At 37.4% G+C, this 26,948-nt stretch overlaps 2 protein-coding genes and 2 long non-coding RNA genes across 5 annotated transcripts in view; 1 reads left to right on the plus strand and 3 right to left on the minus strand.

Moving 5' to 3' along the window:
• Positions 1 to 19,237: 19,237 nt before the first annotated feature.
• LOC110676350 lies at positions 19,238 to 20,159 on the minus strand. 2 transcript variants are annotated; one of them, XR_002500298.1, is made up of 3 exons: positions 20,031 to 20,159; positions 19,740 to 19,946; positions 19,238 to 19,680 (listed from the first exon to the last, which is right to left on the minus strand). It is a non-coding gene; the product is annotated as an uncharacterized LOC110676350 (long non-coding RNA). The 2 variants fall into 2 exon arrangements; XR_002500297.1 differs by lacking the exon at positions 20,031 to 20,159 and having other exon boundaries at positions 19,740 to 19,985.
• Positions 20,160 to 22,932: 2,773 nt separating this feature from the next.
• Positions 22,933 to 23,632, minus strand: LOC110676351. The gene is made up of 2 exons (XR_002500299.1): positions 23,355 to 23,632; positions 22,933 to 23,295 (listed from the first exon to the last, which is right to left on the minus strand). It is a non-coding gene; the product is annotated as an uncharacterized LOC110676351 (long non-coding RNA).
• Positions 23,633 to 24,419: 787 nt separating this feature from the next.
• On the plus strand, positions 24,420 to 25,750 carry LOC5566072 (DNA repair protein RAD51 homolog 4). Its single transcript, XM_001650388.2, has 2 exons — positions 24,420 to 24,593; positions 24,661 to 25,750. Exons 1-2 carry the CDS (start codon positions 24,514 to 24,516, stop codon positions 25,667 to 25,669), a joined length of 1,089 nt encoding a protein of 362 aa, XP_001650438.2. The 5' UTR covers positions 24,420 to 24,513; the 3' UTR covers positions 25,670 to 25,750.
• A 564-nt stretch (positions 25,751 to 26,314) lies between these two features.
• LOC5566075 overlaps positions 26,315 to 26,948 on the minus strand; it is a 32,626-nt gene continuing 31,992 nt past the window's right edge. Inside the window, exon 3 of the mRNA XM_001650389.2 lies at positions 26,315 to 26,873. Within this exon, the coding sequence (XP_001650439.2) occupies positions 26,562 to 26,873 (312 nt within the window). The 3' untranslated portion in view covers positions 26,315 to 26,561. The remainder of the gene's footprint in view (positions 26,874 to 26,948) is intronic.

Here is a 26,948-nt window from a genome sequence, read left to right on the forward strand (position 1 = left end):
CAGTATCAAGTTATAATTCCCCAATACTTCTAGTGCCAAAAAAGTCCACAACCTCTGATCCAAAGTGGAGATTAGTTGTGGACTACCGTCAACTAAATAAAAAATTGCTAGCTGATAAATTTCCCCTGCCGAGAATCGATGATATTCTCGATCAACTCGGCAAAGCCAAATATTTTTCAACTTTAGATTTAATGTCTGGTTTCCACCAGATTGAAATCGATAAAAACTCAAGAGAATTTACTGCATTTTCCCTTCAAGAGCGAGGACATTTCCAATTTAAGCGATTGCCGTTTGGTCTTAACATAAGCCCGAACAGCTTTCAAAGAATAATGGCTATTGCACTAAGTGGCCTGAGTCCCGAGTGTGCATTTTTGTATATTGACGACGTGATTGTCGTAGGTTGTTCAGTCGAACAACATTTGAAAAACTTAAGAAGAGTATTTGAATGCTTTAGGCAGAGAAATTTAAAGCTTAACCCTGCTAAATGCAACTTCTTTAAAGCAGAAGTCACATTTTTAGGGCACAAGATCACTGATAGAGGGATCCTGCCCGATAGTTCGAAGTTTGATGTCATTAAAAATTATCCCAAACCACAAAACGCTGACCAAGTTAGAAGTTTTGTGGCAATGTGTAATTATTATAGAAGATTTATCCCCAATTTTGCAAAAACTTGTAGTTGTTTGAATAAACTACTTAGAAAAGATATTACATATAAATGGACAGACGAATGTCAGTCTGCTTTTGAAAATTTAAAGTCTATGTTGCTTTCACCAAAGATACTTCAATACCCGGATTTCCAAAAAAACTTTCATCATTACCACAGATGCATCGGATTTCGCATGCGGTGCGGTATTATCTCAATTACACGAAAACAATGATCTACCTGTTTCTTTCCCCAGTCGCGCGTTTACAAAAGGCGAAGCAAACAAGCACATCATTGAAAAAGAATTAGCAGCTATTCATTGGGCGATAATGCACTATCGACCATATTTATTAGGAAGACATTTTACTGTGCGTACTGACCAAGGCGGCTGCAGCTCCTCCTAAGGTGATACATTATGCTCACTTTGTGGAGAAAACCAGGAAGGGTAGATGAGGAAGGGCTGGCCGTTTTGTTTACAAACATCTGAGACAGGTAGTCGGACAATCGACTTCTGATTGGTTGGAAAAACAGTGTTGTCAATAATTATTCTAATACGGTCGCATCTGCTCCATGTGTGCTCTATACTTCTTTCTCTATTTTCTACAATTTCGTCCACACCTATGGCAGCACGGTTAGTTCAAGTTTCAGCATCTTGCGGGCCAGGCAGTAATGACTTCTGATTGGTTGGAGAAAAAGTGGTGTCAAACATCATTCTAATGCAGCCGCATCTGCGCGTAGCGTACTCTACTTTTATCTCTCTTTTTAACTATTTCGTTCGCACTATTGGCAGCACGGTTAGCTTCAGTCTGAGCGTTATCCAGACCAGGCAGTAATGTTTGTAAACAAAACGGCCAGCAAGTTAAAGATGGCCTCCTATCCATCTTCGCCAAGTGGGACCACCTTACTCTGGCTACAGAGTAAAATCCACACATCTTGGTACTGACCACCGACCGTTGGTTTACCTGTTCGGTATGAAAAACCCATCATCAAAGTTAGTTCGAATGAGAACTGATCTCGAAGAATTTGACTTTGATATTGAGTTCGTACCAGGGAAAAGTAACGTCGTAGCAGACGCCTTATCTAGAATTAAATTAGACTCTAATGAGCTCAAGAAAATGAATATTCTGCAAGTGCAAACAAGGTCAATGACAAGCATACCTTGTTTAGCCAATTGCAATGAAAAGTTGAAAATAATGAAGCCTGATCAACTTCGAGTATATGACGCAATAAATAATGCGCAAGTAACAAATATAAAGAAACTTGCATTTCAAATTTTATATAATGAAAATCTACCGGTAGTAAATGTAATAATTTTCGATAAAAAATTTAAAAATGGCCTAACTCTAGCGTTGGGACTAGAACTTAATCTAAGAAACTTGAAAAATGTTTTTCAGATTATTAATGATTTTTTTAAATCATCCACATCCAATAATACTTTATCAATTTCAAAAGGTGATGCTATATTCAATTACATAAGCCTAAATGACTTTAAACATACTGGGAACAAAATTCTTAAAACAGTTCAAATTATTATTTTTGATCCACCCAAAATAGTATCAGACCCTACAGAAATACAGAGACTTTTACTACATAACCACTCTTCACCCACTGGAGGACATACTGGTATATCCCGATTGTACAAAAAATTAAGAAATTCTTATGTTTTTCCAAACATGAAATACACTATCAGCAAATTTGTTAAATCCTGTGAACAATGCAAATTGAATAAGCATTTTGTCCCTGTAAAAGAAAAGTTGATCAAAACAACTACACCGGTTAAACCATTTGATATAGTTTCAATAGATACAATCGGACCGTTCAGTTTAACTTCTAACGGCAACAGATATGCTGTGACCATTCAATGTGATCTCAGCAAATACATTATTATTGTTCCCATTCCCGACAAATCATCATATACAATTTCCAAAGCAATAGTCGAACATTGTATCTTAGTCTATGGTCCAATGAGTGCTATCCGCACGGACCAAGGGACCGAGTACAAAGGAATTTTTGATAGCATATGTGATCTTTTAAAATTGAATCATATCTGCTCAACGGCATATCACCCTCAGACAATAGGATCGTTGAAAAGAAATCATAGGTGTTTGAATGAATACCTACGATCGTTCATCAATGATCTGAGAACTGACTGGGATAATTGGCTACCCTTCTATAGTTATTGTTACAATACAACTCCTAACTCGTCTCACGCTTACTCTCCATTTGAAATTATTTATGGCAAACCCGTACACAAATTCGATCATATAGACCTCAACTCTGTAGACCCAATCTATAATTACGATTCATATGTACACGAACTAAAACATAAATTACAATTAATTCATAAATACATCTTTGATAAAATAGAAGAAACAAAACTATCGAGAACACAAAAACTCAACAGTAATATAAAACCAACAAGCCTTAGTTTAAATGATACAGTATATTTGAAAATAGAAGGAAGGAAAAAGCTTGATAGCGTACACAATGGACCTTTTAAAATCATAAAATTAGATGGAAGTAATGCCGAAAAAAAACATGAAATTTCAAATCAAACAATAATTGTACACAAAACAAGATTAGTGAAACAAAATAATTGAAAAAAAAAAAATGTAAACCCAAAATGATAAGTGAGTAAACGACAAAGCAACGAATTTTATTTTTCATTTTTGAATGGTTCCACCATTCTTCTAAAGGAGGGAGGTGTAGTAATACAACACCACAATCTCACCCGCTTCATATTTCTACGAAGGACATACTCATAAATTAAACACTTCCTCTATTTGACACAGCAACAACCTAAAATCTGACCACCCATATTTGACCTACTGGGAAAGTCTCAGCAGGCCAAGTTTACACAAACTATATTTTGCCTTCCTTATTATGATACCTCCAAATTGTTACCATATGCACGGTTAAAAACGAAAATACTAATTAGCGTGGTAATTATTATATTTACAATATAATCCAATTTTATGCATTCTGAAGATTATGAAATAAGCATTCAGCTATTTCATTCTATACTTTGTCATGCATTTCCGCGACTTATATTTTGTCGGGCATATGGACTGTCTCTCACTATTCTTGAGACTTGTGAAATCAAACTTTTTCATTGATCGTAAGTTATCCACGCCGTCGCGCTGGATCTCACCGCGTTTTCTTGGAAATCTCTTAGGTTTCCCGATAAATTTAAACATTTCCTCAAGTTAAAACCGTGTACTCGAGTGGTCATCGTGGCTGCACATCTGTTAACCGGGTTGCAAGCTAAAATCAAGGCAGAAAACCAAAATTGTAAGGAAGGTTCCAGGATAATGGGCACTCCCATATTGTCGGCTATTCAACTTTCCTCCGAAATCGCTTCCGGAAGGATTTGCTCCCAAGAAAAGTTTTCACCGAAGCGATGACGAATATGACGGTAAGTCGACTGATTGCAAAATTTATGGTGTTCATTTATCATTATATTACTATTTCGCAGTGAATTTCGTTGAGGTGTTTGATTCCGGTGGTCGTAAGAAGCGAAGAAGATTTACAACAGGAGCAGTTGCTAGCACGAAGAATCACAATTTCAGCGGTACAGCGGTGGACAAAACTGGAATGACTTTGTTTGCCTAGGCAAGCAGCAAAAAGTTTTATAAAAAATGTTAAATAAAGACAAAATGTTCATTATTTTTTGTTTTCCTTTTTTCATTTTTCAAAACAAACAAAAATGGATAATTTTATTTATTTTATAGAATTATGCAGCTTTATGCATTACCAATAATAATTTTAGAAAATTCTTTCGCCAATATAAAACCAATTTATACTAGGAAAGATTTTTGCGCTAAAATTCATCCCAATGAGTGAATAGACGGAATGTAGTTTTAGTATGACATTTAATCTTTTTAGTATTTTCTTTTTCTGCGTGTGTGCACAACAAGCACTGTCCGCATTTACGACATCTGTTTATCAAATATACCAAGCGTTGTGCTCACTTCTCGTTCAACCATTCTTTACCACATTAGGTTACCACTTAAGCCTTCTCCGAAATAAAGATTCATTCGTTAACCATCACTCAGTTAGTTAAGTCAAGTTTAATATCCGAAGTCCGGTAACCTATTAGACTGTTAAGAAAACACACGGGGAGCATCAAAATTGTACCGCAATTTCACCAGAATCGCAGTACTGGTGCTAGAAAATATGTGGTTCCAAATTTGATAGCTGTAATTTCAAGATCTCTTCATAGATGTTAAGCTAGTATTTAAAAAATCATCAATCACTGGCGTTGGCGAAGGCCGAAAACCACCCAGAAAATTCTTTGATGTACCATCATCATAAAATCATAGGCATAAAGAGAATACCAGACTAATCGCAAAATTACACTACAAATTTTGTCAAATAACAGCACCTTCAAGATTTGTGCAAATTGTCGCGTAATCGATTAGATTCCATGCATTTTCTTCATATTACTTACTTACTTATTTGGCTTTACATCAATTATCTTGATAAAGCCTCGCCAACAATATTTCGCCAATTCCCTCGGTTCATGGCCGCTTCTCTCCATCCTCGACTGTGACCCACGCTCTCCAGGTCCTGGTGTACCTGGTCAATCCACCTAGCTCGCTGCGCCCCACGCCTTCTTGTTCCGACCGGATTCGTGGCGAACACCATCTTTACAGGGTTGTTGTCCGGCATTCTTGCAACATGCCCTGCCCAGCGTATCCTTCCAGCTTTAGCAACCTTCACGATACTGGGTTCGCCGTAGAGTTGAGCGAGCTCGTGGTTCATCCTTCGCCGCCACACGCCGTTCTCCTGCACGCCGCCGAAGATCGTCCTTAGCACTCGGCGTTCGAAAACCCCAAGAGCTTGCAAGTCCTCCTCGAGCATAGTCCACGCCTCATGCCCATAGAGGACTACCGGTCTTATGAGCGTTTTGTACATCGTGCATTTGGTGCGGGGGTGAATCTTTCTTGACCGCAGTTTCTCCTGGAGCCCATAGTAGGCACGACTTCCGCTGATGATGCGCCTTCGTATTTCCCGACTAACATTGTTGTCAGCCGTCAACAAGGATCCGAGGTAGACGAACTCGTCCACCACCTCGAAGGTATCCCCGTCTATCGTAACACTGCTTCCTAGGCGGGCCCTGTCGCGCTCAGTTCCGCCAACCAGCATGTACTTTGTTTTCGACGCATTCACCATTAGCCCGACTCTTGTTGCTTCGCGTTTCAGGCGGGTGAACAAATCTGCCACCGTTTCAAATTTTCTCCCAATAATATCCATGTCGTCCGCGAAGCAAACAAATTGTCCGGATCTCGTGAAAATCGTGCCTCGACTGTTAAGTCCGGCTCTCCGCATGACACCTTCAAGCGCAATATTGAACAACAGGCACGAAAGTCCGTCGCCCTGTCGTAGTCGCCGCCGAGACTCGAACGAACTGGAGTGTTCGCCCGAGATCTTCACGCAGTTTTGCACACCGTCCATCGTTGCTCTGATCAATCTTGTGAGCTTCCCGGGAAAGCTGTTCTCGTCCATGATTTTCCATAGCTCTATGCGGTCGAATGTGCAAGTTAAGAATCAAAGGCCGATTCTTTAACTTCAGCATAATCAACGTGCATAGCCCACACTCCGAAAGCACTGATGATGACAAGGACGCATTTTACGCGCAGCTCGAACGCGAGTACGACCGCTGCCCAAGCCACGACGTCAAGATCATCATAGGAGATTTGAACGCTCAGGTTGGCCAGGAGGAGGAGTTCAGACCGACGATTGGAAAGTTCAGCGCCCACCGGCTGACGAACGAGAACGGCCTACGACTGATAGATTTTGCCGCCTCCAAGAATATGGCCATTCGTAGCACCTATTTCCAGCACAGCCTCCCGTATCGGTACACCTGGAGATCACCTCAGCAGACAGAATCGCAAATCGACCACGTTTTGATCGATGGACGGCACTTCTCCGACATAACCGACGTCAGAACCTATCGTGGCGCCAACATTGACTCCGACCACTACCTGGTGATGGTGAAACTGCGCCCAAAACTATCCGTCATCAACAATGTACGGTACCGACGCCCGCCCCGGTACAATCTCGAGCGGCTGAAACAACCGGATGTCGCCAATGCGTACGCGCAGCATCTTGAGGCAGCGTTGCCGGATGAGGGCGAGCTCGATAGGGCCCCTCTTGAGGACTGCTGGAGGACAGTCAAAGCAGCCATTAACGACGCTGCCGAAAGCATTGTCGGATATGTGGAACGGAGCTCAAGAAACGATTGGTTCGACGAGGAGTGCCAGGAGGTTTTAGAGGAGAAGAATGCAGCGCGGGCTGCAATGCTGCAGCATGGTACGCGGCAAAACGTGGAACGATACAGACTGAAGCGGAAACAGCAAACCCGCCTATTCCGGGACAAAAAGCGCCGCCTGGAAGAGGTGGAATGCCAAGAGATGGAGTTGCTGTACCGTTCTCAAGAAACGCGGAAGTTCTATCAGAAGCTCAACACATCCCGCAAAGGCTTCGTGCCGCGAGCTGAGATGTGCCGGGATAAGGATGGGAGCATCTTGACGGACAGACGCGAGGTAATCGAAAGGTGGAAGCAGCACTACGATGAACACCTGAATGGCGCAGAGAACACAGGCACAGAAGGTCAGGACAGCGAAGGCGATGGCTACGTCAGCACAGCGGACAGCGGAAATCAACCAGCTCCCACGATGGGGGAAGTTAAGGATGCCATTCAACAGCTCAAGAGCAACAAAGCCGCTGGCAAGGATGGTATCGGAGCCGAACTCATCAAGATGGGCCCGGACAGGTTGGCCGCTTGTCTGCATCGGCTGATAGTCAGAATCTGGGAAACGGAACAGCTACCGGAGGAGTGGAAGCAAGGCGTTATATGCCCTATCTACAAAAAGGGCGACAAACTGGATTTTCTTCATATGCATGATTGTATTAATTTTAGGCGTCACTCTGAATAGATTGTTCCTTACGTGCAGAATCACTCTGCACTCTGAATGGAAATTTCTTAACGTGCAGCTTCAGTCACTGCTCATGTTCGAAAGTAGTAAGTACTACATGTTCGAAAAGTTTTTTATTCATACCAAAAGTGTAGTAAACTTTGTGGATTTTGTTTTTGAGTAGATGCTACATGTAGTAAAGTTCAAAGTTTTTTATTCATATCACCCATTGTTTTTGAATTGTATATCCAAACAAGAATAATGTTGTTTCGACATTCAATTACAATACGCTGTATTGTATCCAATACGTTATATTGTACATTAATGGTTTATTCCATTCACTGAATAATACGTTTTTATCCGGGCGGTAACTCTTGCTCTCCAAACAAATATTCCGGTTGAACGTTAGGTCTACGCATGATCCATAAATATTGGTTGCTTTAGTGGGTTCCGAAGCCAGTTTGTCGTTGAGGTACTTCTCCATGAAGTCCGCGAACTCCATGTTCTCCTCTTTGCTCAAATCGATGTTGAAGTTGCCTATCACGATGATTGGCATGATCTCCTTTTGATACTCGAAGAAGTTCCGCGCCATGAAGAACTTCTTCTGCTTCGTCGTGGTATCCGAGGAAATGTAGAGGCAAACCAGTAGTGTCCGACAATTTATTATAGTGATCTCGGCAGCGCAGTTGCCATTCCAGTGCCCGACCGTGAAATCGCTCAGGACTTCTTGATCAAAACCGATATGCGATTCCAGAGCTCAGCCGTCGGTCCTGCAGGAAGCGAGCGTGGCCTAACTGGTCGGTTTGTTTGAGGATACCAAACTGTGTGCGAAGCGTGTCAGCATCATGCCGAAGGACATCCAGCTGGCTCGTCGTATCCGTGGAGAACTCGCTTAAATTGAATTGCAAAACAATTTCAAACAAAACGGCCCCAGCATTCGACGTCAAAGAGTTACAATCAGAGACATTTCATCTATTTAATAGTAATAGATTAATTAATTTATTTTTTTATCAATAGGGCGATATTCAAAACTGAAAAGGCAATAGATGACTCTTTTTCAGTGGTAGTAAAAACGAAATCCTGAAGCAAAGAAAGCACAATGGACGATGATTTTTTTTTTTTTTTTTAGTATCATTCCAAACATTACATTCATTTCTTATATCTAGGTGTTCTGTGTTATTAGACAACACTATCATCCTAATTTGGTAAAACAAATCTAAGATTTGCTAGCGTGAATATAACGTGAATATTATACAGGAACGCCATTAATGTTTATGTTTTTACAATCTTGGGATCATAATTGATCCATGAAAAGGTAAAGGCGTGACAAAAAAGACATTTTGTTTTTTTTTTGTATATATATATATATATATTTTTTTTTTTTTTTTTTTTTTTTTATTTCTTTATTAGTATCATTCCAAACATTACATTCATTATTTCTTATATCTAGGTGTTCTGTGTTATTAGACAACACTATCATCCTAATTTGGTAAAACAAATCTAAGATTTTATTAACATTTTGTTAACAACATATTACATTTCATTTGCCGTAGCAGTTCAGTTTTTTTTACAGGTGAGTTGATTTCACCTGCTTATAAGAGAAAAAAAACGTTTTTAATATACTTAACCTAACTTAACCTAAACATATAACGCATTAATCGTGGCAATAGAAGATTGTAACGATTTTTGCCTGAAATTATTAATGATTGTATTTGACATTTGTTCCAATGTTTCAACATTGGATATTCTATGTAACTCATTAGTACTATACCAGGGAGGAAGCCTCAGAATCATTTTCAAAATTTTATTTTGAATTCTCTGCAGAGCTTTCTTCCTGGTATTACAACAGCTAGTCCATATTGGTACAGCATACAACATGGCTGGCCTGAAAATTTGTTTGAATATCAACAGCTTGTTCTTAAGACAAAGTTTTGATTTTCTATTAATAAGGGGATAGAGACATTTTACATATTTATTACATTTGGCTTGAATGCCCTCAATGTGATTTTTGAAAGTTAAATTCTTATCTAGCATGAGCCCTAGATACTTAACTTCATCTGACCAATTTATTGGAACCCCTCTCATCGTGACAACATGTCTACTTGAAGGGTTCAAATAAAGAGCTTTTGATTTATGTGGGAATATTATTAGTTGAGTTTTGGAAGCATTAGGAGAAATCTTCCATTTTTGCAAGTATGAAGAAAAAATATCCAAACTTTTTTGCAATCGACTACAGATAACACGCAGGCTTCGTCCTTTGGCGGAGAGGCCTGTGTCATCCGCAAACAAAGATTTTTGACATCCCTGAGGTAGCTCAGGTAAGTCAGATGTGAAAATATTGTATAATATTGGTCCCAAAATGCTGCCTTGAGGAACACCAGCTCTTACAGGAAGTCTTTCAGATCTGGAGTTCTGATAATTAACCTGAAGTGTACGATTTGACAGATAACTTTGAATTATTCTAACAATGTATGTTGGAAAATTAAAGTTTTTTAATTTTACAATCAAACCTTCATGCCAAACACTGTCGAATGCTTTTTCTATGTCTAGAAGAGCAAGACCAGTAGAATAGCCTTCAGATTTGTTGGAACGGATCAAATTTGTTACACGTAAAAGTTGATGAGTGGTCGAATGTCCATGGCGGAATCCGAACTGTTCATTGGCAAAAATTGAATTTTCGTTGATGTGGGCCATCATTCTGTTCAAAATAACCTTTTCAAAAAGTTTACTGATGGAGGAAAGCAAACTGATTGGACGATAGCTAGAAGCTTCTGCAGGATTTTTGTCTGGTTTTAAAATTGGAACAACCTTAGCATTTTTCCATTTGTCAGGAAAATATGCTAATTGAAAACATTTGTTAAATATATCAACTAAAAATGATAAGCTACTTTCTAGAAGTTTCTTGATGAGGATGTAGAAAATTCCATCATCGCCAGGAGCTTTCATGTTTTTGAATTTTTTAATAATAGTTCTCACTTCTTCCAAATCAGTCTCCCAGGCATTTTCGAAAACGTTCTCTTGATTGAGAATATTTTCGAACTCCTGAGTAACTTCATTTTCAATTGGACTAGTAAGTCCTAAATTAAAATTGTGCGCACTTTCAAACTGCATAGCAAGTTTTTGAGCTTTTTCGCAATTAGTTAGTAATAATTTGTTTTCCTCTTTCAATGCCGGTATTGGCTTCTGAGGTTTTTTCAAGATTTTAGATAATTTCCAAAAGGGCTTAGAGCCAGGGTCCAATCGAGAAATTTTATTTTCAAAATTTTTGTTTCTTAATTGAGCAAAACGTTTCTTGATTTCTTTCTGCAAATCCTCCCATATAATTTTCATAACAGGATCGCGAGTGCGTTGAAATTGTCTTCTCCTCACGTTTTTAAGACGGATCAAGAGTTTAAGATCATCGTCTATAATCACGGATTCAAATTTTACTTCACATTTTGGAATTGCAATGCTCCGGGCTTCAACAATGGAATTTGTTAAAGTTTCAAGAGCATTGTCAATATCAAGTTTAGTTTCTAAAGAAATGTTAACATCAAGATTGGAGTCAACATACGTTTTATATATATTCCAGTCGGCTCGTAAATAATTGAAAGTGGAGCTGATAGGATTGAGAATCGCTTCTTGGGATATTTGAAATGTAACAGGGACATGATCAGAATCAAAATCAGCCTGAGTAATCATTTGGCTACAAAGATGACTAGAGTCGGTTAAGACCAAATCAATCGTAGATGGATTTCTAGAAGAGGAAAAACATGTAGGGCTATCAGGGTATTGAATTGAGAAATATCCTGAAGAGCACTCATCAAATAAAATTCTGCCGTTGGAATTACTTTGAGAATTATTCCATGACCGATGTTTGGCATTAAAGTCACCAATGACAAAATTTTTTGACTTATTGCGAGTCAATTTACGCAAGTCAGTTTGGAGCAAATTAACTTGCTGCCCAGAGCATTGAAAAGGCAAATAGGCAGCTATGAAAGTATATTTACCAAACTGTGTTTCAACAGAAACACCTAAAGTTTCAAAAACTTTAGTTTCAAATGATGAAAACAGTTGATGTTTTATACGCCTATGAATGATGATTGCAACTCCCCCACATGCCCCATCAAGTCGATCATTACGATAAACAAAAAAGTTAGGATCTCTTTTGAGTTTAGATCCAGGTTTTAAATACGTTTCGGTAATAACTGCTATATGCACGTTATTAACTGTAAGAAAATTAAACAGCTCGTCCTCTTTACCATTCAGAGAACGAGCATTCCAATTTAAAATATTTAAATTATTATTTGGATCCATTAGAAAAACGTAATCCAATAACAATTTGATTTGTAAATTTTACACCTACTTGGACTGCTTCAGTCATAGTGGTGGCTTTGAACATTGCATCAATCATTAGATTCAATTGTTCAGTTAGAAAATTAAAATCAGAGGCAGACATGTCATGTGATTTCCCATTGGAATTTCCGGTAGACGAAGAAGCGGAGTTACCTGTGGCGGTAGGGTTTTTTCCATTTGATTTGAAACAAGTAGAATGGGTACCCATGGATCGAACAGGGGAGGAGTTCGAATTTCCTGCTACGACATCGGCAAAGGATTTACCGTGGGTAGATACATTCGAAATAGAAAGATTCGAACGGCTACCCGACGGATTAAAATTAGTTTGTGAATGAGCATGATTATGATCTTCCTGATGGGTATGATTCATGATCAAGCGATCGTTAACTGAAAAATGAGCATTGTTCGATACTCTACCAGGCAAATTCCGGAAACGACCGTTATCTGATTTCTAATCACTATTTTTTCGATCCAGTTTCCTAATTGCAAGTAATTTACGTTTTTCATTATTTTCCATAAGTTTTGACAGTTCACCGACTACCATTCTTCCATGCGCTTGTGTTTGAAATTTGAGAAATTTGAGAATCCAGCGTAGCGCGATCAGTGAAAGGAATACACGCATCAGTGTCGCCGCTAGGCGGCCAGCACAGATAAACTGAATGTTCAAAGGGTTGTTGTCTGTACTTTTTGCCACTGGCGCCAACTGTTAGCGATTAAGATTAAAATAAACAGTCGTTACCCTATTATAATTTCGGTTGATTAGTTTTCAACGGAGAGAAATGGCAAACAAATTTCTACCTAGGTTCCCGTCGCTCCACCTGTATATTGCTCGGGTCAGGCGGCATTTTTGCAGTCTTCTCTGTGTGCGTATTTCGATTCGATAGACAATTTCTTACCAAATCAAAAACATAACAAAGCAGTAGCTACACGCAGAAGAATTTCTGTATGTTAAGATAACAATCCTGTCAATTAGTTTTACTTACGCACAAATAGTTGTTTCGAAATAAAATTAACTTATGCCAACACTAAATTAACGTCAAATCAAATACACACACTTCTTTGATTGAGCGGAAACATTCACCTCCCTAGACTTCAAGTCATGCTCACAAATCTACTTACTTCTAACTTACAAGGAATAGTGTAGGTGCTAAGATGACCACCTCTCACGCAGGAGACCACATATCAAGTTTGTCGACTAGCCCTTTGTTTTCATTTTTGCAATGTTATTTTTAGATCGATAAAGCAGCACCGAATCTTTTCAGATATATTGATAAAGCTGAACAAAATGCTGAGTAAACATTGCAAAATATTGTAAACTCAATAAATTTCACTTTGAGTCAACTAAAATATGGGCCCATTCACAAATTTCATGACGCTTTAGGGGGTGGGTGGGTGTCCTGACGTTGTTACGGCTCTTACAAAATATGTAGAGTATCAATACAAAAAGCGTCACGAGGGGGTGGGTGGGTGTCCAAAATAACCAATTTTAGCGTTATGAAATATATGAACAAGCCCTATAGTTATATTTTGACTTTTGACGTTTGTAAATTCAATCAAAAATATAGTTATCAACAACTATATGGTATAGTTATGCTTATCAATATACTGTCAATTCAACTATATTTTTAGTTATCTCCAAATCTGAGAGAGACTCGCGAAGAGGAAAAATATCAACGTCATATGCAGCCCAGATTCCCCTCTCACGAAACGTCAAATGCAGCCCACCGTTTTTATGGCTGGAAAAGTGCAAAGTATTGTGTTCAAAGTAAATTGTTATTAAAAACCTCAGTCAGCGGAGCAGTTTTTACCAAAGTTGCTGATACATCTAAGCAGAAGATTAATTATTTCTAATGTCTGCTACGTTTGCTGGCATGAAATTTCACTCAAACGGTTATTTATGATTCGATGTGATGCAAACTTAATCATTTTTTGCTGAGAGGTTCATGTGAGGGTTTGAACGGCTTGCGCATAATTGGTATAAACACAAAGGGGAATTAGAAAAAAACTCAGCAATCACAGAAAAAGAAGACCGTCTTCGCGAGTCTCGTCTCAGCTCCAAATTAACCTTAAAATATAGTTAAATTGACCGGAAAAATGATTACGAACACTATATTTTGTTCTCCGTGTAATTAGTTTTAGCTCTTTGTTTGCAAGTTGATACTGATCGCTTTAGCATGTATTTACATGTAGGTAGCGACGACGGCATTATTCAATCATCGCTAAATGCGAGCAAACCAGGATTCTAATGTCGTACAAGTAATCTTCAACACGTCAAAACCTTATAACTGCAAGAAAAATGTGCTTTTCTGTGGAAAATAAGACATGCTTCGATATTTACCCATTTATCAATAGTTTAGTCATGAAAATCAATAGTTTTCATTATTAGAGTTGATTCGTAGAAAGATTTCCAATCGATTGGGGCCCATTCACAAATTTCATGACGCTTTAGGGGGTGGGTGGGTGTCCTGACGTTGTTACGGCTCTTACAAAATATGTAGAGTATCAATACAAAAAGCGTCACGAGGGGGTGGGTGGGTGTCCAAAATAACCAATTTTAGCGTTATGAAATATATGAACAAGCCCTTGGTGCAAGAATCTCGAAACCGGGCGTTAGCATGTAATTAACAGTCAAAATCTAACCACTTTTCGTGACGCGAGAGATTTTCTTTTTTCGAAATTGTACCCCAGTATGTTACCGTAAGACGACATCCAACGTCAAAAATATGTGCTCTTTCGATCATTCTACAAAAGACTGTGAATTTTTATTCACTAAACAACCCAATTGCTTGTTTCGGGGTGTGGGGTGGTTTGTTTTGAGTGTTGAAAATAGCCATTTTTGGCGTTATAAAATTTGTGAAAATCCTGCATGCATGCAAACTGCAACAATAGGTCGTATGAATAATCTGAGCAAAAGCTTTTACTTTACTCAAATCCATCTGTCAAATCATTTTCTTGAGCATTTACTCAAGTTGGTATGATAAAACTGAGCATTTGAGCATTTACTTTTCGAACATCCCAATTCGTATGAATAAAGCGGTAAAAGCTGAGTAAATGCTCAGAAAATCCTGAGTCACCTACTGACCATGCTCAGTTGAAAACAAACAAGCGTGAAAGTTACTTTTAAATTTGTAATAAGGTTTAAAATAGCAGACTGAAAGACTTTTAGAACAAATAGTTGAAATCTGAGTAATTTTTCAAACATCCTGGTGGAATTCCAAGAACAATTGGTCGGTGCTAAGTCACACCGGAGCAAGTTCTGTTGATTGAGTTTAAAAAAGCGTACACATCTCTCAAAATTTCGTTGGAAATATCAAAGTTGATAGAATTGGAATCTTTTTAGAGCCAAAATAGCATATTTTGACTAAAACGCTCAATAATTTTTGGAATAGTCTCTAGGTAAAACGTTTATTTTTTCAAATTCACCTCTTGGAAAAAAAATCATAACGTATGTAGTATATCTAATTGAATCAAAGAAGAAATACTTGAAGAAATTCCTGGTATATTCTTAAAAATAATAAGACCCAGCGCGACGAATTTAAGAGAAATGCGTGAACAATTATTACTAGTTTTACTATGATCGTTTTTTCGCTTAAAGAAAATTCACCACTTAAAACTTTTGATGAAAAAAATAATCGTTGGACATGACTTTTTAAGAAGTTCGTTAATCAAATTTGCTCATAAATTCCATTAAAATTTCATCACTCTTACTTTTATATATTTTTCTTTCTAATTTGTTTTTAAGAACTGGTCACAATTTTAAGAGCTCAGATAATTTTACAAGAAATTGCTCTACAAATATTTTGAGGCATTTCCTTGAGGATTTCTCATTGAGTTGCTACCTTCTAAGACAACATAACATATCACTTCGTTGATTTATTCAAGAATTTACCCAAGCTTTGCACCTCAGGTTTCTACAATAGTTATTTTTCCAACTTTATATATTAAGACGAGTCCTTCCAGGATTTTTTCGGGATTCCTCCATAAATTCAGCTTAAAATTACCCAAAGGACACATCTTCGAATTTCTCGACATTTAATTAACAATTATGCAACGTACTTATATAATTTTGGCTGAAACCTTCAACCAGTGATTAATTCAACCAGTGCACAATGGTCTGGAAAAAATGAAGTTTGGCCAAAACTATTTTTATCGCCTTAATCGATGAAATATGTAATCTGAATATGTTATTTGGCGTTTTCGATGTTTCAGAAGGGTTATTCACAAATTACGTAACTTAAAAAAAAGGATTTTTTAAAATTAAATTTGTTATCAAACTGGGCTGAAAGCACAAATTTTGTTTATATTTGATCGAGTTAGATCAAAATGTGTATGAATAGAGGTTAAATATATTTCAAATAAACTTTGTATGAAAAATATCGTCCAAAAATATGTAAAATATTAAATTATTCAAATAGCTCTAACTTGCAAATCAGCAAATTTCTGCAAAAATTTTAAAGGTTTTTTGTTAGATCTAAGGATGCTTTTTGATGTGCAATATTCGAAATGGCGGCGACATGACGCGACAAGAGATGTTTTTCATGTTCAATATCATCAAAATTACTAAAGTGTAATATTGAATAGTATTAAAACTTCAACCAAATATTTTTTTCCATCCTCATGCTCGATAAAAGTGTTGAACTATAAGCTTTCAGAAAGTGGGTAACTTTGGGGAAATATTGCATTCCTAAACTATAAATTTTGTGCTTTATTTTATTGTTACATTTTTCAATTTTTTGACTTCAGCCGGTTTGCCGTCATAAAAGTCATAGAAATTTAAATTTTAGATAGATTTCAATTGAGGATCATAATAATATAACACATGAGGTATATTTTAAAGGTAGAAAAATAATGAAAATCTCAAAAAAGTTTTTGGTAGTTTTGGCCGCCCCTTTATATGGAGCCCGACCATTGTGCAGTGATTAAAACAAATAGTACAAAAATATATTTAACCAAAAATAAAAACTAAATCGCGATTTGATTTTATTTGTAGTTATTGCTATATATAGTGACTACAAAAAAAAAAATCAAATCGCCTTTAAGCTGTTGTTTTTGGTTAAATATATTTTTGTACCATTTTTTACTAGTTCTCGTAAACTCTTCTATTTCAAGACTCTCCAAGTAACCACAATCATTATAACATTTCACGTATTCTACTACAGTCATCTCTCCCTTACTCGTTATTGAAGGGACCATCGAGTTAGCCATGAAAACCAACTTTTACTATGGTTCTCTAACTCGATATCGAGTAAGGGGAGTCAACTGTACATATCAACAAAACTGATGCGACATTGCTTTTATTCGACAAATGACAAGAGCTTTCAGGCAATGGAGCATTAATGCTATTGCTTGTAATATTACAAAATAAAAACCTGATGGAATTATTATTATATTAACGTAGAAATTTGTTTAAAGAAATCATTGAAAGTATTCTTAAATTATTTCAAGAGCAATTACTACGAAAATTGTGAATATAACTTAATCAAAATTCCTCAAGATAACATTGGAAGAACTTCTACCGAAGGCTCTCTAAATAAATTCTGGTGATATCTTTGAAGGTTTTCTATTTTTCAGTGGATAGATTAGTGCAAAAATCTCTAAAATGAATCCTGGAGATTTTCTTAGAATAATTTTTTCACCAAACCTCGAAGAAACTCTTCGAAAATATGGTAGAAAATTTTAAGCATATGATTAGTTGAATTTTAGAATATTTGGAAAAATCATTGTACTTTTTGAGAAGCCCTAAATAAATACTGTAACATTTGGAAAAATGTTCTAATGTAGTAATTGTTTGTCCTTTTTATTATTTATTTCAAAAATTCCTTTTAGAATTTATAAAAAGATGTGAGAATGTCCAATATGTGTAGTATTTCACATTTTGCAGTTGCTATTTGGGTTGAAAGCTCATATAAAAAGACTGTAATGCCCCTATTTTTCAATATGGAACTACGTCAACTTCATATTTTTCCATAACATTTTCATACAATTATGTATATGCGTAGTGAAATATATATGAAAACATAAACGTTGTAATGAAAAAAGGTTTTGGTTCAAAAATTAATATGGGCCAGTTATGCTTTTATGGGTAGTACACGAGACCTGGGAGGGAGAAACCAATACAAAATTTCTGTACGTCATAGTGAGCCGAGATTCCACTGTCACGAACTGTCACTGTGAGCCCAGATCTCAAACATTGGACTAACATGAAAAAAGCGCGTAACTGATTAAAACACATTTTTGTATTTCTTCAAAAGTGATAAAAATTGAATGAAAATCAATTCATGCACATAACGCAAGTAATGTCACGTGAGCACCATTTAATCTGATTGAACATAAAGCATTGAAAAACGCATCGTTCTACTTTTTCCAATGAAAATGAATATTTAGTGAATAGAAAACTGTGGCCCTTTTTTCATGTTTGTCAGGAAAGATCGAAAGTGCACAACAAAAGGAAACTACCGATTTTCTTGAAGCCTGCCTTGATTGTTGTTGGCAAGCTGGAGTTATCTTGCAGTTCAAAATAACGTTGTCTTATATTTCGTGTGTAGTATCGGTGCCTCCCTCCCAGCACGAGACCAACAATTCTCACCTCACGCCACTCCGTAGAATAAGCCCAAAATTTCCCGGTACAGCTAGAGATGATCACCCATCATGCTGAAGATTTTCGGCGAAATTTCTATCGATTGTTTTGAGAATATTTTTTGATGGGAAACACAGGAAGAATTTCTGATAGGCCTTTTAAGAAATTTCTGATTCACATGGAAAGTGAACCAGTAATGACCATAGTTGTATCCTGTTTGGATAAATGGAAATGGAAATTTGGACAAATTACGAATGCTTTTACATTTCATTCTATATATTTTGAATATTCTAATACTCTTGATTTGATATCTAACTACACACGAAACAGTTCAAAATTTGAAAACAATAGAATTCTGACATATAGCGAAAAGGGGAACTCCTAAGGGGCCTTCCTTAGCCGAGTGGTTAGAGTCCGCGGCTACAAAGCAAAGCCGTGCTGAGGGTGTCTGGGTTCGATTCCCGGACGGTCCAGGATCTTTTCATAATGGAAATTTCCTTGACTTCCTTGGGTATAGATAGAGTATCATCGTACCTGCCACACGATATACGAATGCAAAAATGGCAACTTTGGCAAAGAAAGCTCTCAGTTAATAACTGTGGAAGTGCTCATAAAAACACTAAGCTGAGAAGCAGGCTCTGTCCCAGTGAGGACGTTAATGCCAAGAAGAAAAAGAAGAAGGGAACTCCTATGAACATAACTGGTACACCTACCCTATAGGAAAATTTCTTCAAAAATTCTTCAGAAAGTTATCTCAAAATCTATCGAGTTCCAGTATCTATTCGTAAGAAGATTTTTGAAGTGTGTTCTTAAATACGTTTAAGGATATTTGATGAAAATCGTTTTATCATGAAATCATCACGAGAAAGATCCTCCAGCACCGGACACCATCCCTAAGGATCTCGATCCTGTTCTAACGCCAATTTAGCCCGATGAGGATTTCAACAGCGATTGCAGGAACAACACTAGCAGCAACACGTTAGTTTCCTGGGGATGGTCGTGGCATGTCCTCACCGAAGTCCTTCCGTTCAATGTGCGGATGGAAATGTTCAATGACCATGATGGAAACGATGTTCGTCGGTGTCGACCGGATATTCCCGTTTGTAGCTGATTCGGAGGGTTTTGTTGCCGTTTCTTGCTCCGCTGGTGTTTTGACTTGCCCTCCAGTACCGATTCCACTGAAGCTTATCACTCATCGATTATGGCTATTTAGAAAGGACAAACATAAATATATTACAGAACAAAATAAGTGCCAAACACTTACCTTTGCGGTGACCGATCGTTTTGCGCCACATCGTTGATTTCCCTCGACGTATTCCATAATTTCATATTATCCATTCTTCCAAGTGGCGCTCATCGACGCATCCCAGGAAGATGTGATGCTGGCAGTTATCTTCCGCCGGGGTTAGTGGATCCGTTATCAGCCGGCAACAAACGGCACGGGCTTCTTCTGTGCACCGCTGGCTTTCTTCTCGTGGCAAAAATCAGATACCTAATCAAAACGAAAACAATACTTTTGACAGAGTAAATGCTAAGTTCGAAAATTCGAACTTACTCTGAGTAAAGTATCGTTTTATTCATATGGTTTTGAGTAAATGCTCAGAGACTTTACTTTGCACAAATCGTGTTGAGCATGAGCAAGTACTCGGTTTTATTCATACGACCTAATAGGTCGTATGAATAAACTGAGCAAAAGCTTTTACTTTACTCAAATCCATCTGTCAAATCAATTTCTTGAGCATTTACTCAAGTTGGTATGATAAAACTGAGCATTTGAGCATTTACTTTTCGAACATCCGAATTCGTATGAATAAAGCAGTGAAACCTGAGTAGATGCTCAGAAAACCCTGAGTAACCTACTGACCATGCTCAGTTGAAAAATTTAAGTATGAAAATTGTAAAAAGATGCATGTAAACGACGTCTTTAGCAATTTATGGTTTTCGATCGTTGCGGACGTTGGCGGAATTTAGTTAGTCGGATTTTATAAGGCCTTTAGTGATAGTAAGATTTTATAAGGCCAGTACGTGACAGACAACAGTTACTGTGCACCTACAGAAATGCGAATCGCATGATTTTGCTGGCTGTTGACCGATATTCATAACGAAAGATCATTTTGGAGGGTTCTTTCCCAAAGGTAATATTTTTGTATGAAAGTTAAAAACAATTTGTATGACGCGTAAGAACTCTCAAACCCCTCATAAACCAACCCTTACGTATTTAATGCACCTTCGGAATTTCAATAGTCATGATTGGCGTAGTACGAGCTTCCTCCCAATTTGAATTGTGATGATTAATTTTCAAATTTTGCAAGTCGGGAATGTGCGAACGAAATCGAAAGAGAATCCGAGAACCTGTAGGTGAATTTTGGCGCGTATTTTCTTCGAAGAAAAGAAAATTTTCTTGCTGGTGGGTTATGGAAGAAAATTTCTTCTCTTCGAAGAAAATGTGCGCCGGAATTCACCTGCTGATCATACCAATTTGGATTTCGACAAACTCGGCATAAAAAATCGACGCATGATTTTAATCGATGCTGATATATCACTGACCGCAAATAACACAAAAAATCCATCAGAGATTCTTTCAAGTAAGTTCAACATAATCTTTATTTTTTTTTTTTAATTATTTCGAGTTTACCCTTAGAGACTTTTTAGGGAACAAGTCCAAAGTTTTCATTTAGTTTTTCATCCAAGACTTAAATTAGCAATCCGCAAAGAATTCCTTTATTCTTTATTAGTATTCCAAAAAAATTGTACATGATTCTCAGATATCATATATTTCTCTAAAAATTCCTGGAAAGTTTCATTAGAAGTATTTTTAGAAATCCATCTAGAATAACTCCCGCAATCTTCTAAAAGTTCTCCAAGAAATGTTACAGATTTTCAACAATTGATAGGATCTCTAGGGATTTTCAAAATTTCCTATTGCCATTCCTGTAGATATCTTTCGAGGAATTATTCAGAAATCTAGAAGGAATTCTCAGTCATCAACAGTATTCTTCGAGATCCATCTACGCAGAATTGTAAATAAAAAGTTTTGTACTCCGTGGTCTTTCGTAAGGGTTCATTCACAAATTCCATAACGTTAAGGGGTGGGTGGGTGTCCTTATTATGATGCATCTCATACAAAATTTGTAAAATATTCATACAAAAAGCATTGTGTGTCAAAAATGGCTAATTTGTGAATGAACCCTTACTTTGTCAGAGGATTTTGTATTACAGATGGAAGTGATTGATATACAACTAAATAAATCGATGAATAGATTTTAATATTACATGCATCAACATAAAAAAACGTCACAAATAAATTATTTGTAAAATAATGAAGAATAGAAATATTTTGCGTTTTTCAATATTTAATTATTACCATTTCTCCACAACTTTTGTAAAAATGACGTGCTAACATAATTTCATTAGCTTCAAGTAATGCTTTGTAAAACATTACTTCAACTTCAGCGAAAATATTCTAAAATAATAAGCCGAAGCTTTTGTGATGAAATTTATTGAACAAATCTTCGAAACTTTCAACTTGGCGAATTTCACAATTGTTTGTCAAATTCTGCTGCAGCGTTGATGTAAAATAAAAATCAAATTTTTTTGAGGTTTTTAAAATGATTAGTTTGATTGTGAACAAATTGAATTGCTTAATGTTTTACTATTGAAAGACAACTTTCCATAGTCAAATGGACTTACAAAATATCATTCTGATATGTTAGGCTTGGATCATTCTAAGTAAATTCAAAATATCCAGTACTAAAGTTTTGTTCACTGATCCCAATCGATGCACTATCGACTTACTGACTGCTAAAATACAATACAAGGAGTCATTCAAAAAGTTTACGTTAAATTCAAGATAAGAGTATTCCGCTACCCACAACCCCTTAGAGGTCACAACCCACAGTTTGGGAAGCTTCGGTATAGGTGAGTATTAGAAGAATTTCACGAAGCATCTTTAAAAGACCCCCCAAAATTTCTAAAATAGATCCTGAGAATTGGTTTTTTTTAAAGAAGATCTCTCTGTTTTAAGACGAATTCTTCTAAATATTCTGGACTAGATTATTTTGAGATAACTAGCAGATTATCAGATCAGGTCTTTTGGGAATATCCATAACGGATTTTGGCGGATAGGGGCCAGATAGTCGTACCGTTAAACCCGCAGCTGTTCGAAGCTGTTGAACTGAGGGTCGTGGTTTCAAATCCCACCGGGTTGGTAATTTTCTCGACTTCCCAGGACATAGAGTATCTTCGTACCAGCCACACGATATACATACTTATGAAAAAATGATCAGTTGGTAAAGTTAGCCCTCACCAAACGTAGGCTCTGTGCCAGTAAGAACGTAACATCAGAAAGAAGAAGCATATTTTGGCGGATTCTTACAAAATTTGTGGTGGGTTTTGGGCGAAATTAATAGATTCCAGCTGGTGAAAATTATGGTGAACTGAATTCTTTAAACATTCGATTAAGTTTTGTAACGACGTATATTTTTTTATTTAAATCTTGTTTCCAATGTCTGCGTTAACTACGATGCACTTCCCTAGTCCTATAACTCCTCATTCACTAGTGCCAATCCGGTCACCTGTGGCATCTTGAACTAACACGTAACACACAGCCGTGGTGGATTCAATTAAATTTCCTTTTGTTGCTGATGCTGCTAAGGTTGGTTGCTAATGAAGTTGCTGCCGGTTTAACTTCATTCTGACGATAATCCTGGTGATGTTACATATCGGTACTCCGCTCATCGTTATCGTTCAGTGGACTTAGGCTTGTTCTGGGAGGGTACGGTCACCTCCTGCTTTGGTTGTTGACTACCCTCCAGTAAGATCTGTTTGCGAGGGACAGGAATAAATGATTTGCAAAATAACAAAAGTACAAAACACTTACCTTTGCAAACTAACCGGCAACCGTCACATAAGAAAAAATGCAGCAACATCCTTTATGTACTTATCAATTGCAGTCTTTGTAGGCGGAACACGATGGTTGCAGTTTCTTGCGCTCACTGACTTATTCCCGGCAGACGTGATTAAACAGTTTCGCCGGGGTGTGTGGGTTCATCAGAAGCCGGCACAAGTCTTTCTCAAGCAAAATTTAAGCTTGAGATCTGCAAAGGAACTAATGTTGGCTACTGCGTAAAAATCAGATAGCCAAAACAAAAAACAACAATTTTGACAGAGTAAATGCTAAGTTCGAAATTCGAACTTACTCTGAGCAAAGTACCGTTTTATTCATACGGTTTTGAGTAAATCTCGCGTAACAGTTCTAAAGGGCCAATGATCAAATTGTAAACAAATCGGGTTTTGATACCATTCGATAGCATCTCCCAACACCCACAAACTATGCAAACATTGTCAACATAATCATAAAACTTACCGTTATAAACTCGGTTTTCAAAACGGCCAATAACCGCTTTTTTCCAAATCATTCATTGGCCCCCACTCGAAAAGGCCAATGATTGGTTCTCGCTCCATCAAGAGGGCCTACAATCGGAAAATTTCGCAAACTGTCATTGGCCTTAGCATGGTGAGAGGCCAATGACTCTCTCTTGCTCATTCATTGACAACCGAAAAGGCCTAGCCTTGGGCCAAGCACGCTAATAAAATTCTATTTTGGCCAATAAAAAAGGCCCATGCCTTGATGAAAATCGAAAATGGGCCAAGCATTTAAACTTATCATTTTTTCCACATTTTTGTCAGTTTTCAGAATAAAATCAATTATTAGCGTGTAGTAATAGTAATTCGTCACTCAACTAGCAAGAAATCACATTGATTGAATTGAATACTGAAAAATAGGAATTGAAAATGTGGTGAATAATATTCAAATCGAATTTTCTCAGAGTCAACGATCTGAGGATTGGCCCTTTTGAATTGTTACGCGAGAAATGCTCAGAGGCTTTACTTTTCTCAAGTCGGGTTGAGTATGAGCAAGTACTCAGTTTTATTCATACGACCTCATGTGCTGACGGTGCAAAGTACTTGAATAGTCAGGTACTTTGCTGACGATTTTGACAGTTTGGGAACTGTGAACGTAACCATTGTTGGCAAATATGCGTGAACGTACCCAACATAACGGGTTGCAAATCAACAGGCGTTTGTTTGATAACAGATTTTTCAAAAAAAAAAAACGGTGATTAGTTCGCTCGATTTCAATGTTATGCTGCTGATCTTTGCTAAAACTATTTTTTTATTTGCAGTGAAATGACTTCCACAGCGTTATGCTCAGACATGCATCCAGCTCTAACCGAATATGTGATAAAATTGTTACAGAAAAATCGAATCCACACCGTGTACGACTTTGCCAAAACCGAAGACGATCGCCTGATGCGGGTATCGAATTTATCATACGAAGAAATCAGCTTCGTCAAAAAGGAACTAACGTCACGTTTTTCCGGCAACTGCATCCAAGTTGTGGAATATTTCCGGTATCTGGAAGATTTGGTCGAACCGCTTAAAACCGGAATCAGAGGGCTGGATTTACTCCTAGAAGGCGGACTGCTTCCAGGCCATGTGATGGAAATTTTTGGAGATTCCAGTTCTGGCAAGACTCAGATTTGCGTGACAATGGCAGCAAATATTGCCCGTAATCATAAATTTGATGTATTTTACGTTGATACGAAATGTGACTTTTTTGCTAGGCGAATTCACAAGATCTTGGAGCTTAATAAGTGTTCAGTACAAGAGATTCAAGAAACCATGGGCAGAATAAAAGTTGAGCGGATCTTATCTCCAGAAAGTTTGATAAAAACCATGGAAGATCTTCTGATTCGTGTGGACGATTTAAAGAACTTCAAAGTGCTAATAATCGATTCATTGCCTCCGCTCTGGTATCAGTATCAGAACACGAAGAGCAGATGCTATCCTCTCGGAATGCTAACCCGTTTGATTGGGCTTTTGAGGAAGCTGGCAACGGAGAATCTCATATCCATCGTCCTGGTGAATCTCAAAATAACTGCCTATGATTCGTTTTCTACCGGTGGTGGTGGATCGAGGAGAGCAATGGCCAATCAGAGAAACAGCAATGAATATCCGGCGTTGGGACGCTTCTGGGAGACGGCCCCGACGACGAGAATCTTAATGAGCAAAATCGAAAGCAACAGTTCAGGGCCGGAACGATTGCTGGCGATTTGGAAGTGCAGTTTTTTGAAATGCGGAGATCGACAAATGGTGACAAATTACCGATCGTGGCGTGGTCTAGTTCTCTGAATTAATGTTGAAAGTATTTAGTAAGAATATCACTCTTATTTCATAAATACAAATTAGGGATTGTTGATTCTTAAAAACCAATGCTATAGCTATTTCTTCCTCGTCCTAGCGTTACGTCCCAACTGGGACAGAGCCACCTTCTAAGCATTATGAATGATGAATCCTTTCTGGACTTATCCGATCTGGTAGAAATCTGCTTCTCAGTTTAGGTTTCTTATGAACACTTCCGCAGCTATCAATTGAAGCTATCTTTGCCAATTTATCATTTTTTATCATTTTGTTAATTGCTTACCAATAGTTTTAGTATTGACACAGCTATAGCTATAGTCATTCGGGGAAACAAATTTTATGATAATGACCTAAAGAACTAGATTGTATGTCATAATATTCACCTGACTCAATCTATCCCTCATCCCAGTTCGACGAAATCTTTCAACTATCTAACAATTTTTAAAATGATTTTTTCAATCAAATGGAAAAAATAAAAATTGTAGGAAATTGGCTTGCTTATTACTCATTTTGTATGGAGCAGATTGCTACGAACTCTCAAACCCGTTTTCTCAAAACTAGGTTTACATCCCTTTGACTCAACCAATAAATTTAAGATGGAGTTGTGATATAAATTTACGAGAAACTGCCCAAATATTCTAACATTTTAAACATACATTTGTACTATGTTTTTAACTCTTGTTTTATAATTTTGCTGAAATCATAAGCAAAGTGGATCACAAAAAACACGTGTATGTTACAGGTTGTAATAAACTCCATCCACTATCTATTACAAGCTAATACTGGGATAAATGTGAAGAAGTGTCATGACACATTACGTTTAACAGCTACAACTCCAGCATTTATGATATTTCTTACCTTTACTTACCACTTTTAGATTCTTTTAAGGTTTTCCACTATAGAACTTGTCTCGCTGGTACATTTTCAGTACCTTTTTAGGCGGTACAAGTTCACGACTAAGGCCCGGCCGTTTCTTTTTTAAAGCCTGCTTGCGAACCATGGGAGCTGTTTCGTTCTGAACATCTTTCTGATCTGCACTCGTTGGTTCTTCCTGTTCAGCTCCATGCTGCTCTTTCTTCAGTATAAGATCCGAATCATGCGCAAAGTTACATTTGCTCCCGAACCGACAGCGTCCCTTCCTGTAGCTCCAACAGATTTTACGCTTTTGTTCACTGATTTCATGTTCCGGATCAACCTGGAATCGTTCAAGAGCGCTATATTTTGTGATAAACATTACGATTGATTTATCGGTGTCGGCAACATGAGCAGG

The sequence above is a fragment of the Aedes aegypti genome, chromosome 2, assembly GCF_002204515.2.
Source record: "Aedes aegypti strain LVP_AGWG chromosome 2, AaegL5.0 Primary Assembly, whole genome shotgun sequence".
NCBI classification, from domain to species: Eukaryota; Metazoa; Arthropoda; class Insecta; order Diptera; family Culicidae; genus Aedes; species Aedes aegypti.

Excerpts from the sequence above, each read along its gene's own strand:
- LOC5566072 (XM_001650388.2), top strand. The coding sequence starts at position 24,514 with ATGCGTGAACGTACCCAACATAACGGGTTGCAAATCAACAGGCGTTTG. Across the intron at positions 24,594-24,660 it reads TTTTTCAAAAAAAAAAAACG|TGAAATGACTTCCACAGCGT; the intron begins GTGATTAGTTCG and ends TTTTATTTGCAG.